The sequence below is a fragment of the Lipotes vexillifer genome, unplaced genomic scaffold (genome assembly GCF_000442215.2).
Source record: "Lipotes vexillifer unplaced genomic scaffold, Lipotes_vexillifer_v1.1 scaffold777, whole genome shotgun sequence".
In the NCBI taxonomy this organism is placed as follows: domain Eukaryota; kingdom Metazoa; phylum Chordata; class Mammalia; order Artiodactyla; family Lipotidae; genus Lipotes; species Lipotes vexillifer.
Genome location: NW_006784423.1, coordinates 394,165 through 406,595, shown reverse-complemented (window position 1 = coordinate 406,595; position 12,431 = coordinate 394,165). Strand labels below are relative to the sequence as shown.

Below are 12,431 nucleotides of genomic sequence, written 5' to 3'. Positions count from 1 at the left end.
CACACACACACTAGGAATGAGAGATAGGGCATTCTACAGCATGTATGTTCTGTTTTTGTATGTAGAGACCCGCTGTTCAGAGCAATTTTATATCTGGCTCTTACTGTTCTCAGTAGGACTAAATATCCTGCAGTATTTGTGTGTTTATGCTTGTGTTACTTTTTAAGTATTTAATAAACAAGGGAACTGTAGGCTAAAAAATGATGAGAGATTTTTTTCTTTCAATAGCTCATCTTAAAGCCGAAGTTGAATGTTGACACACTTGCTATAAAAATGTCACCACTTACAAGAGTCGATTTTGATCGTGCCAGAATCTTGTGTTAAAATTATTTTAATGTAAATGTTTTAAGTTCCTTCTTCTTTCTTATATATTAAATAGTTTTTTTAAAAAGAAATTAATAGTGTATTATATCACTTGTGACAGAGTTATAGGTTTTAGCTGTTTTTCTCCAGAGACTTTCTTTCACTGTAACTTGGTGTAACATGCTGTTCCCAGAATGGTTACCTTAGAACTGCATTTCTTTTTTTTTCAACTAATGACATAGTCCTGTAATATAAAATAGGCCATTTTGATGCCATTTAATGGTCTACTCCATTTGAATGTGAAATTTATAAATTCAGAGACTTGTGAACACATAGTATCTGCGATCTGAGGTCTGATTATAGCGTCTTTTATTTCACATTTAATCCTACTCTCTGAATTCTTGTGATTATTATATTTCCTTTAGAATCATCCATAATTGCAGAGTATGACATTGAAAGGTTATATGATAAGTAAAATGTATTTGAAATCACAAAATCAGTTTTACATCTTTCAAATAATTTTTTTAACTGTTTCTGTTTCAGAGATCATCTGGAAATGCTGATTGACCAACTAAAGATCAAATTACAAGACACCCAAAATAACTTACAGATCAACGTCTCTGAACTGCAGGCCTTGCAGTCTGAACACGACGCCCTACTAGAAAGGCACAACAGGATGCTGCAGGAGACCGTGTCCAAGGAGACCGGGCTCCGAGAGAAGTAAGGCTGGTGGCGTCAGCAGGCCCGTGGGTGCAGGGGGGCAGAGCATGTGTTTGCTGGAGCTCCCGGTGTGGTGCTCCTGGGGCGGATGCGGGCTGATAGCTGGAAGTAGGTGTTTCCACAGGCTTGGTGACTTGCTGCTTCTACCTTAGAGCACCCCCTTTTGATTGTTTCTCTACTGAGCTTTTCTGAGAGTATTTTTATCTGCTCACCCAGTGTTCTGTCTCCCGTGGCCTTCATGGCCAGATGCTTCTTTCCAGCCAGGTGTCAGAGGACGAGCACTTTTCTTTCTCTCTAGAGGAAAACATTCCAAAAGCTGCTGACTGAGCTCCCTATGCAGCTGCATCCTTGGCCTGTCACCCCGCCACACTCATGTTAATCAGTGCTCCCAGGAATCGCTGGGGTGTCGGCAGAATAGACGGATTATTGTGAACAAGACGCTTTGAGCTCCTGGGATACAGCAGTTGGGTTCACGGAGCATCTTCTGTCCGGGGTGTGGGGATGCTCTGCAGAGCTCAGGTGTGCTCGTCTTACGAGTTGAAAGTACTTGGTTTGCTTCACTTTTGACCTTTCCACAGTGTGACTTACCTGTTAATCATGTAACACACAGTTCCAGAAAGACCCACCAGTCTTCTGACTACCTGGCACCAGGTTTTCCATGAGATTAGCTTACACAGTGATGGTCACTTGCTATTTACATCAGAAGTTTCCAGCACTTACTCTTTACTCTAGAAGGGTGGTTGTGACTATAGTGCTAACACAGCTGAGGTGCAGTTATCTCATGCTCCACGTGTAGCCCTGCGCTCTGATAAACTATGAAGGAGGCTTCTCATCTGAACACCCAGCGTGCTTCCTCAGCCCCACATCGGAACTGGGTGATGGCCGGGGTGGTTTTGAGCTCAAGACCAAGGCTGTAATACAGGCACAGAGTCTATTAGAAGCACAGCACATGTGGGGGGAGCACACAGAGAAGCAGTTTTTTTACGGCAGAAGCAAAGCAGGGCTGCACACCCTGAGAAGCGTGTGGGCGTCCTTGCTGATGAGGGGCGCCAAAGGGGCGATTTCAGTTGCTCACGCAGGGGCCATCTCCCAGGTCTGTCCTGTCCTCTGGCCAAGCATCCTGCTGCATTTCCCACACCTGATCTGACCCCGGGCCCTGCCCGATATGCATGTGCATCCTTTAGCCAAGATGGATTTCAGTGTGAGGGTCTCTGGGAGATGGACAGCACGTATCATGGGATAGCATCCCCTCCCTTTTTGACCCTCCCGAGAAACGTTTCTGCACGTGCAGTTGGGGAGGTCTCCTTCACCTCCAGAATGGTAGATGCAGTCGTCGTATCTTTTTACCCCAGCAGCTTAGTTTCTCCCTGCTCTGCCATTAACCTTTTCGTTGAAGTGTCGGGGGGACACAAGCTCCAGTTTGCTCAGACCAGGGGCCCGTCTGTGTCCTGCCTCAGTTCCCCAGGTGCACGTGCGGTCCACGTCTCAGGGCAAGGCGATGTCTGGGGTGGAAGCTCTCACACGGTGCGGCCCTCTCCCCAGGCTGTGCGCCGTGCAGTCGGAGAACTCCGCGATGAAGTCTGAGCATGCACAGACCGTGAGTCAGCTCTCGGCCCAGCACGAGGCCCTGCGTGGCAGCTTCCGAGACCAGGTGCTGCAGCTGCAGGAGGAGCACCGGCGGACGGTGGAGACGCTGCAGCAGCAGCTGAGCAGGCTGCAGGCCCAGCTCTTCCAGCTCCGGAGCGAGCCGTCCACAAGAAGTATGTATGTATGCTCGGGACACTGCCGTCCCTGTCCTGCCCTGTGTGTCTGCACTTCCCACCGGGGTGACCACCAGCATCAGTGCTGCGGTCCGTGAATATTGGATCCGCTTACTGAGAGGAGACTTGGACATTGAACCCTCCTGTAGTGCTTACAGCAGCTTCTGCACCCCTCAGGATACCGACCTTCACGTAATTGGGTTTTCCTCCGACTCAACGGACGCTCTGTCGGTCTCAAGACCCGTGTCCAAATTCCAATGTCCACTGCATTCGTGTTCTTCACTGCTAGTCTTCAAATATGTCTGTCCTTTAATCAGAAATTCTAGAAAGAGCTGAACTTGTAGCATCATTTGACCAAACACAGCTTCTTCCCTTTCAAGTTTCTAATTAGTGGAGTTTGAGTTTAACCACACACACGACTTCCTTTCTGCTTCCTGGAAGAGATGGGAACCCGTCAGCCAAGTTGAGGCCACACTTCAGTATTAACTATCAACTTGGTACTGATTCCTTGTCCCCAGGGCACTGGCAGCTGTGGTCGCTCCTCAGGATTGAAACCTATGCCAGGAGTCATCAGAGGAAAGTAACCAGCCAGGGAGACACTGGAATCAGGAATTAGCAGTAGCATAAGCAGTTAGCAAACTTTCAGGAAGGTGCTTCAGCAAAGGCAGCCAAAGGGCTAATGTTTGAAAAGGGGGGCAGGAGAGGGAACTTCATGGAAAGGAGAATAAAGGAAACTTGAAGTGAAAAGATCTGGTCAGAATTCTGGTCCCTAACGCACCTCTGAGATCTTGGACCAAGACATTTAATTTCTCTGACTGTGCGGTTTCTTGGGATTAATAAAGTAACGTGCTCAGAAGTATCTTGTAAATCTCCCACTTCTAGTCAGTGCTGCTTATCAGCAAGCAGGGGATCCCGGCCCGGACCCTGTGATGAGTCAGCCTGCCCTGGATTCGGGGCTCTTCTTTGCTGGACGCCACAAAAGGAGCAGGCAGTGGCAGGAGCCAGCAGGGTCGGAGTGTGAGGCCAGTGGTCAGCAAGAGCATCCTGGGAGCTGATCTCAACAGCAGTGTGGTGTCCCAGAGTTTGCAGTGCCGTAAACACCCAGTCCTCAGAATCTGGTTGAAGGGGTTTTGCCGTTGTTTAGCAGCCGGCCAGACCTCTGCATTGTGTCATCTAATGGTTTATCTTAACTCTGGTAGCAAGTACCACTTTTGCTGAATTGACTTAAATGGTTAAAATTTCAATAACTAAGTTGTTAGGGCTGTTTCAGAAGTCCGTTCTTTCTACACCATTTGCTTGTCTTCTGATTTTTCAGATTCCCTACCATATCATTTGTCATCCCTAGAATCATATTAACTTTACTGTGTATCTCTGTTGATGCTGAATCCATAATTTTGGACAAACTCTTACTCTTTAAAAAAAAAAAAAACATGTGACAGGCCCAGCTTCTTCCCAGCAACCTTTGAAGAGCCTTCGAGAAAGGAGAAGCACAGACCTCCCGCTTCTGGATGTGCCGGCCACGACCCGGGAGGAGGGGGAGGGGATGGAGACCACGGACACCGAGTCCGTGTCTTCTGCCGGCATCCACGCGCAGTCCTTAGAGCAGCTGCTCCGTTCTCCCGAAGCCAGACTCGGTACGCTTCCTGCTTCATTGTGCCTTTAGTTAATTCTGCTGTCCTATCTAGCTAATATTACTCCGATTTATAAATGTTCTTTTGAGCTACTCTAATAAAATTTGTTTTCAGTATTCCACCCTTTTTCAAATGGAAAACTTGCCTTCAGAATGAAACCAAAAAAAAAAAAAAATTTTTTTTTTTTTAAACAAAATAAAAAGTTCTGCCCAAAGCTTGAGCCAGAAATAGGTGGTTGGAAGTTCTGTAGTGGTGTTAGAAATAGGGTAAATTTCTCTCACCCTTCTAAGAAACTGACAGTCTCCATTTGTTCCTCTTGATGAAGTGGTCAGGCTGAACTTGCCTTATTAACTGTAGTAAAGTTTTGGACTATTTTCTTCTTACCTATAATGCACATTAATGTTTCGAGTTCAGATGACTCTGTTCGTCATCTTGGAGTCTCCAGGATCTGGAGTGAGGACCAGTTATGTCCTCAGTCCTAGACCGTGATTGGTCCTTGTCCCCCAGGAAGAGTTAGTCCTGTTACGCTGTGGCCACAGCTCCACAATCAGACTTGGCTTTGCCATTTTTGCCAAAATTACTTGTTGACTTTGAGCCTCTTCCCTCATGTATTAGATTTGAGTAATAATACCGCTCCTTCCCTGGTAGAAAATCCTTGTGAGAGGCCATGATTTAAGTGATCAGTAATTGCTGGTACTTCCTCCTTTATAAGTAAAGTGACACCAGCTCTCGGGACATTAACAGATGTAGGAGGATGAAATCAGTAAGTTGGTGCCTACACGCTGGCCTAACGGCTTCCAGAACGAGCTCGTCAAGCCTGTGTCCAGGCAGGCGGCCCGCTCCACAGCAGTGTCCATTTTACCTGTGTCACATGCAACCTTTTAACTGCGCCATGGGGGATGGAGAGCAGAGCGAAGTGTCAATACTTGGGTATTTTCTTATTTAGAATCTTCCCCTGTGACCCCTCATTTTGGAAATTGATTGTTGGGGCAATTCCTTGCAGAGCCTCCTTCCTGGCACGCTGAATTCACCAAAGAAGAATTGGTTCAAAAGCTCAGTTCTACCACAAAAAGTGCCGACCACTTAAACGGGCTGCTTCGGGAAACAGAAGCCACCAACGCCATCCTCATGGAGCAGATTAAGGTGAGGGCGGGACGCCACCTCCGGGAAGCCGTCCACACATAGACTCATGCGTCCGTCACACCTTGATCCCTTACAATGTTACGTTTCTGAAGTGGAGAAATATTCTTGGCTTTTATATCTTTTATATAAAGACTATTTTAATTCCTACTTTTTCTAAGAAGCCAGAATAGATTTAGAGATTAGACTGCTGTTCACAAGTCCTTGTTCCACGTTTGCTTGAGTAAAACTTGAAAGGATGTGAGTCCCTAAATTCCAGACATGGACCATAGATCACTTCCAACTAGTGGCAAAGTGGCATGGGAGGTTTTCCTGTTTAAAGTCGACTCTGTAAGCATGTAGGAACCAGGCAGTTGAGGATTACGCATCTATCTGCACCCGAACTCTCTGTAATACAGCCATGTTGGTTGTTGACCTCTTCTCACAAGCCAGGCCCTGCACTTTACATTATGTTACCGTATTCAGTTCTCATCATCTCTGGGTGAGAACAAGTTGATCAGCGTGGAGAAAGTTCAAACTTGTGTCTGTGTCTGAAAAGCGCCTGCTTCTGCCCTGGACCTGCTTCTCCAAATAGATGGTCCTACCTCAGTGTAGGGCCAGAGGCTGTCCTTGTCAAATTATGTTTTTAATGCTGAGTTAATTCAGTTATTTGCAGTAAATTGTATATATCATGACATCCCACCTCTAACTATTTTAGTATGCATCTCTATAAAATATATAAAATAACATTTTCCCACATTGTCAAAGCTTTATCACAGCTAAAAAAATCACTAAGTAGCCCAGAACCTGAGTGACTATTCAGATGTTATGCTTCCATAGACTGACATTGTCCCATGATTTCTTAGACCTTACCTTAGTGTCACTTTTTTAAATGACCCTATGTTTGAGGACAGAGTTGGCCAGCTTTCATGGACTAACCTGAAATGATAAGTTGTTACCATGTATTTTTATTTGTTTCGACCCAGAAATCTCCCTCAAATATTCACCATCCTGCATCTTTTTCACATCGTCCTGTGCCCTCTTTTCTGTTAGTTTCTGATTGATATTCATTGTGAATTGTCTCTCTGTCCTGGACTCAACTTTTGTTTGGTCAAATGCTCTTCGTCTTGTAGCGGCTCTGGCTGTGGACACCCTGCCTGCCTGCCGGGCGGGGGCGGGAGTGGGGACGGCGGTGGGTGTGGCCCACAGTCTGTCATCCCAGAGCCCTGAGCCCTGAGCCCTGGCCCCCTTCTGCCGAGCGCGGAGGGGGCGCCGACCCGTGTTATCCCCCCTCCCCGGTCCCCGGTCCCCGCTCTCGGCCCCGCTTCCCACCGTGCGCGATGCTGCCTCTGCGGCCGGGCCCCTGGGCCCTGTCTCTCACAACGCCTGCTTCCCGACTTCTGGGAGCCTCTTGATGTTCCTCATCTACTCTCTTCTCCCGGCCTGGTTGCTCCTTTGTTGCCATTTGGGGGGCATTTCGGGGAAGAGAAAGAAGACCGCGTGCCTCCTGTCTGCCATGTTAACCCGTCTGCACTCCTTTCTCTGACACCAGCTTCTGAAGAGTGAAATAAGGCGGCTGGAGAGGAACCAGGCGCGAGAGCAGTCGGCCGCCAACCTGGAATACCTGAAGAACGTGCTGCTGCAGTTCATCCTCCTGAAGCCGGGAAGCGAGCGGGCGCGGCTGCTGCCCGTTGTGGACACGATGCTGCAGCTTAGCCCCGAGGAGAAGGCCAGGCTGGCCGCCGCTGCCCAAGGTGCGCGTGCCTGGGACGCAGACCAGGGCTCTGAAACTTTGTCCATTGGACGCGCTCTGCCGTGTGTGTCCCCGTGAGTAGGGTTGAAAAGCTGGCTCTTTAACGTTTTAGGGCAGCTGTGGTGTGTTTGCATCATTTTCACACAGCAGGCAACAGTGCAGTGTCCAGTTTGATCTTCCAGTTCTTTGAAATTGGATTTGTGATCCTAGCGTTGAATTCTGTCCACGAACACAGTTCCCTTTTGTGTCGTACTTTTTATCATGTGGTAGACGTTCTCACCCTACCCACCCCCCAGGAGTCGTTCCCCACAGGGTCGTGGGAGAGAAGTGTCCCCAGTGGGGCTGCCGAGGCCCAGGACCGTGCGTGGAGCGTACATTCCTACCTGCATCTCAGACCTTCCGCTAGAAAGCTCTCCTTACACACGAAGTGCATTGCGGAGAATTTCCAGCGGGGCGAATTCGTTGCTGAGAAGGCCGTTGTGGGCCTAACTGTTTACTCCTTCGAAGGCAGTGAGGCACCGTGTCTCCTTTCTCTGGTTGCTTTTAAGAGTCTTCTCTCTCCTTCTCTGGGGCAGTTTCACTTTTATGTGAACAGGGGAAAACTTCCAGCCTCTGTGTGATGAAAGACAACAGAAAGCGCCACCCTGGTCCCTACATGAGCAGCGTGCAGGGGGCACTGCTGGGCGGGGAAGGTTGGCGCTCTGCCAGCCGTGCACGTGTTAACACGTCTGCTCCCTGCGTGTCAGGTCCCAGCAGGTTCACAGACTGCGTGTGTCTTTCCTACTTGACGTATGACTTTTGATAAGGCAGCTTTGCTCCCCAAGGAGGTGAGTCGCACAGCATTTTTCTGTGCGGAATCAGGACCTCAGCCCCCTGCCTGACAAGACTGGGCCTTGCTTCTGTACATGTGTGCTCCCAGCTGGCCACAGCTCACAGGGCTGTATGTTGTTGCTTAGTATGCATTTGCGGATTGTCTGAGACAGACAGGAAATGCTACAAGTGTAAGGACAGACAGGTTTGTAGCATGAAAGTGCGGTGTGAGAAGATTAACACTTTTGTTTTGCTCCCCACAGGTGAGGAGGAAAATGCTTCCCGTTCCTCCGGCTGGGCGTCCTATCTGCACAGCTGGTCTGGACTTCGATAGACCGATGGGAAAAGCATTATTTATTAACCAAATAGAATCCATTCGGCAAAAAAGGTTCACGTATATGGCTGTTGTTCTTTTGTCCAGAAGCGTGTGTACGTAAGTCACGTCTCCGTGTGTGTGTCCATACGTGTGTCTGATGGGTTTAAAAGGCTCGGCCTGTGGTGAACTCCAGCAGGTGGAGTGTGGGAGGGGCCGCGGCCCAGGGACCCTGGCCCTCCCGCTGCCGCCAGACCCAGGAGCCACGAGGCCACCACACTCCCTCCTCCGGACCCTCAGGCCACCTGTGTCGGGGCCGCACTGTGAATTCTGAAGTTAAACTAGATTTCGGTCCTGTACCAGCTGGGATTTAGGCTTTTAAAATAATGTTTGAAGACCATTTATCGCAAGGTCAGACTTGCAGGTAGATTGTCATTTGTGACAAATTATGAGAGAAAATTTGTGAGTTAGAGTGTGAAGGAAAATGCTTTATCAGTAACGCTGACGTCTTTATGACGGGAATGTAAAGTGAATGTGCTGCCGTTCGTTACGAGACTAAGTTAAAATGTGATTCATTTCGTTATTCCCTTTCAAATGAGCTGTTCTTTTTTCTCTGAAGTGTATTACCTCAAAACCTGTTCTGGGATCAGATCAGAAGCCCTGGTCGCCACGTTCCCGCGGTGGGGAGATGGGGGGGTGCCCGGGGCCCTGTCCAGGCTCCTGCTGTGCTTCAGCTGCTTCCACACCAGGAGTCTGGCGGGCCCCGGGCCGCCTCCCCAGATGACCGTTCACCGGAGCGCCGGCTTGCAGCTCCGCGTGCTCCCGGCCCAAGCGGACAGGTTGCTGCGTGCTGCATGGGGCCCTGGGAGATCGCACAGCCCCGAGAGCAGCTCTAGGTGCGGGTCACCTGCCTGGGCGCCTCTGAGTATTCCATGGAGGCCATCAAACACGTGTCCTTAAATCATAAACGTGAGAATGCTAGTTGCAGTATTTCTTTGTGGAAAAATCGCCTCACAGTGTGCTCTGGGAAGCTCTCTCAGCTTCCAGTTCACACTCCGGTCTTCAGTCTCAGCTGGTGAACTGACTTTGTACTTTGGTGACTGGGAACTTCGGTTTCCAATTTAATTTAACTGAAATTTGCTGCTGACATGTTGAGTTTGTTCTTTGAACAAAAATCTCAATGTCTGTCTTCCCTCCTGCTTTAGAAGAACAGACCTACTAGTGAATGTATTAATGAAATGCATCTATTTCAGAGCTGACTTTAAAAGTTTAAGTTTAGTTTTTTCTTTTATAAGCTGTGAATATGAGTATGCCAGCAGTATGCGCTATAACTGTCACAGTACTTAAATAAATTTCACTGTCTCTGCAAGTCCAGGCCTCTTTGAAGTCTATAAAAACTTGTTTTGAAATATAGTCTCTACCTATGGACATAATAACAAAAATGCCTTTTTGCAAGATAAAAAATGTATTACTTTGATTACAAAAGGGGTATCCTTCCCTGGTTTCAGCAATGAGAGGAAATGTACTGATTATTGTAATATTTCTGTTAAACGTGTTGCACTGTTAGGCCTGCTCATCTTCTATTAGCCGAGGTCTCCTGGGCATTTTGAGTTGCTTTATGAAATGAATCTTGGGTTCCTTCTCTGCTGTCTTTACCAGTTGGGACCTCGGACCCTGGGTGCTTGGAGGAACGCAGGTCGCCCTTTGGGTCCGTGGTGCCTGCCGCATCTGACACCCACCTTCCAGCTGAAACTCAGGCCACCTTGGCCTTTCCGTGGGCACCTCTCAAGTTCCGGCCTCTGTGGTGTGAGGCTTTCTTGTACAGCGAACTCTGCTTATGCTCCAGTCAGCGTAAGTGGAGAATTACATTCCTTTAGGCAGAAGTGGACTACCCACTAGCAGTGCCGTGTCCTTTACCCATTAGCCAATGATGAATCTAAGAGTTCCCATGAAGATATAACAACGTTGCTGTTTGGTAAACAGAGAACACAAAAGTGCTCACGTGTGATTAAATAGGAACCTGGTGGTGGCACTTGGTGCAAGACTGTTGTGTTTTGATTTGGTGTCTGAAAATCAACTGTGGCTTCGGCATAAGCCCAAGAGGACAACGTGTTACAGCTTTGCGGTGTCTTTGGGCTGATTTTCACCCATGAGTGTTAAAAAGCGTTTGGTTGTTTATGTATTTGGTTATATAGAGAAGGGAAATGTTTTTCACCTGCATTTAAAATGTGATTACATGGAAAAGAATCAAGTTCTGACGTTCAAGTTGTTACCGTTTAAAAAAATAGAAAGGCTCCTGTGAGTCGAACACTGAATATGGTGAGGAAACGGGATTTCAGGTTCAGGAATGCAGGTGACCACCTGGTTTCCTTGGAGGATGGGCCCACCCCCACCCACCTCTCCAGAGTCTGCCCTCACCCCTCCTCTCTGAGGACGGTCACCGCCCCTTCCCCACACACACCATACAGATGGAGAGAGGCCCAGCCGTAGTCACCTGGACCAGGTGCAGGGCCCTACCCGAGCCAGACCACCTAGATTCTCTCAGGGTGAGGACTTGGGACCGAGAGTCAAGTCAGCATGTCTGTGCGCCCGGAATCGGGACGTGTAAGCGCAGGGGCTCCAGATGCCCAGAAGGAGCGGGGAAAGCCCCATGCAAAGAGGCCAATGAGCTGGTGTGCAGGCATCACAGAGACCCGGGGCAAGAGTTCAGGGCCTCCGATTAACAGCATGGGATGAGCTCGTGATATTAAAGTTCAAACAGAAAAGAAAATTGAACAGAAAGAAGCAGACATTCTAATCTAGGAAGCTCAGGATTTTATGGTCTCTGGTCTCTGAAAATAAAAGAAATAGAAATTTTCAAAGAAATATTGCAAGAAAGCTTTGCACAACTAAAAGAGAAGTTCAAAATAAAGGGCTGATCAGAGATCCAGTAGAGACAGTCCTGACTTCCGACGGGTCGACTTAAGATTTTTTTGACTTTTTGGTGGTGCGAAGGCGACACCTATTCCGTAGAAACCGTACTTGGAATTTTGAATTTGCCTCTTTTCCCCCAGCTTGGCGATACACGGTCCGGCCCCTGCCATGCTGCTGGGCAGTGGGGCCGTGGCTCCAAGTCACCCCGCGACCAGAGGGTGAACAGTCGGCACACTGACAACCATTCTGCTTTCACTTTCAGTAAGAATTCAACAAGTTACATGAGATAGTAAACACTCTGTTATAAAACAGGCTTCGTGTTAGATGATTTTGCCCAACTGCAGGCTATCGTAAGTGTTCTGAGCACGTTTAAGGCGGGCTGGGCTACAACGCTTGTGGGGTCAGGTGTACTAAGCGCATTTTCCACTTTCAGTGGGTTTAGTGGAACATAGCCCCATGATAAGTGGAGGAAGATCTGTGCATGACTGGAACAGGAATATCGATGTAAATTTTTAGGGAAAAAAGAGGCTCCTAAAAGGTTTCCAGAGAGAAAAAAACAAGTCACATATGCAGGACACAGGAGGGAAAGGGGAGTTGCATCAGACCTCTCGACAGCAGCACTGCACACCTCAAGGCACTGGAGAAATTCCTTCAAAATTCTGAGGAAACATGATTTCCAGCCTGGAATTCTGTAAACACAAGCTCTCAGTTAAATGGAAAGAGAAAGACATTTTCAGATCCTTAAGAACTAAAAAAAAAAAAAAAAAATTACTTCCCATGTCCTTTCTAAGGAAGCTTTGAGAGAACCTGCTCCACAGCAGCCGCCGAGCAGAGACTCGACACAGGAGAGCACTGAGCCGGGTCCCCGGGTGGTGGCTGGGCAGTGGCCAAGAGGCTGAGGACGAGCAAACAAGGTTCCAAACGTGGGTTCTCCTAGGGAAAAAAAAGGGGAACTAATAGATTATTTGATGTAGCTAATGTGTAAAATTTTTTTTTTTTTTTTTTTTTTTCTTGCGTTATGCGGGCCTCTCACTGTTGTGGCCTCTCCCATTTGCGGAGCACAGGCTCCGGACGCGCAGGCTCAGCGGCCATGGCTCACGGGCCCAGCC

At 48.2% G+C, this 12,431-nt stretch overlaps 1 protein-coding gene across 1 annotated transcript in view; it reads left to right on the top strand.

Annotated features, from left to right (window-relative positions):
- The window catches only part of GCC2 (GRIP and coiled-coil domain containing 2), a 33,410-nt gene extending 24,980 nt beyond the window's left edge, over nt 1-8,430 (top strand). Inside the window, exons 18-23 of the mRNA XM_007456816.1 lie at nt 847-1,023; nt 2,566-2,783; nt 4,223-4,417; nt 5,418-5,557; nt 7,086-7,287; nt 8,360-8,430. Coding sequence (XP_007456878.1) covers nt 847-1,023; nt 2,566-2,783; nt 4,223-4,417; nt 5,418-5,557; nt 7,086-7,287; nt 8,360-8,430 — 1,003 coding nt within the window. The remainder of the gene's footprint in view (nt 1-846; nt 1,024-2,565; nt 2,784-4,222; nt 4,418-5,417; nt 5,558-7,085; nt 7,288-8,359) is intronic.
- The last annotated feature ends 4,001 nt before the right edge of the window (nt 8,431-12,431 follow it).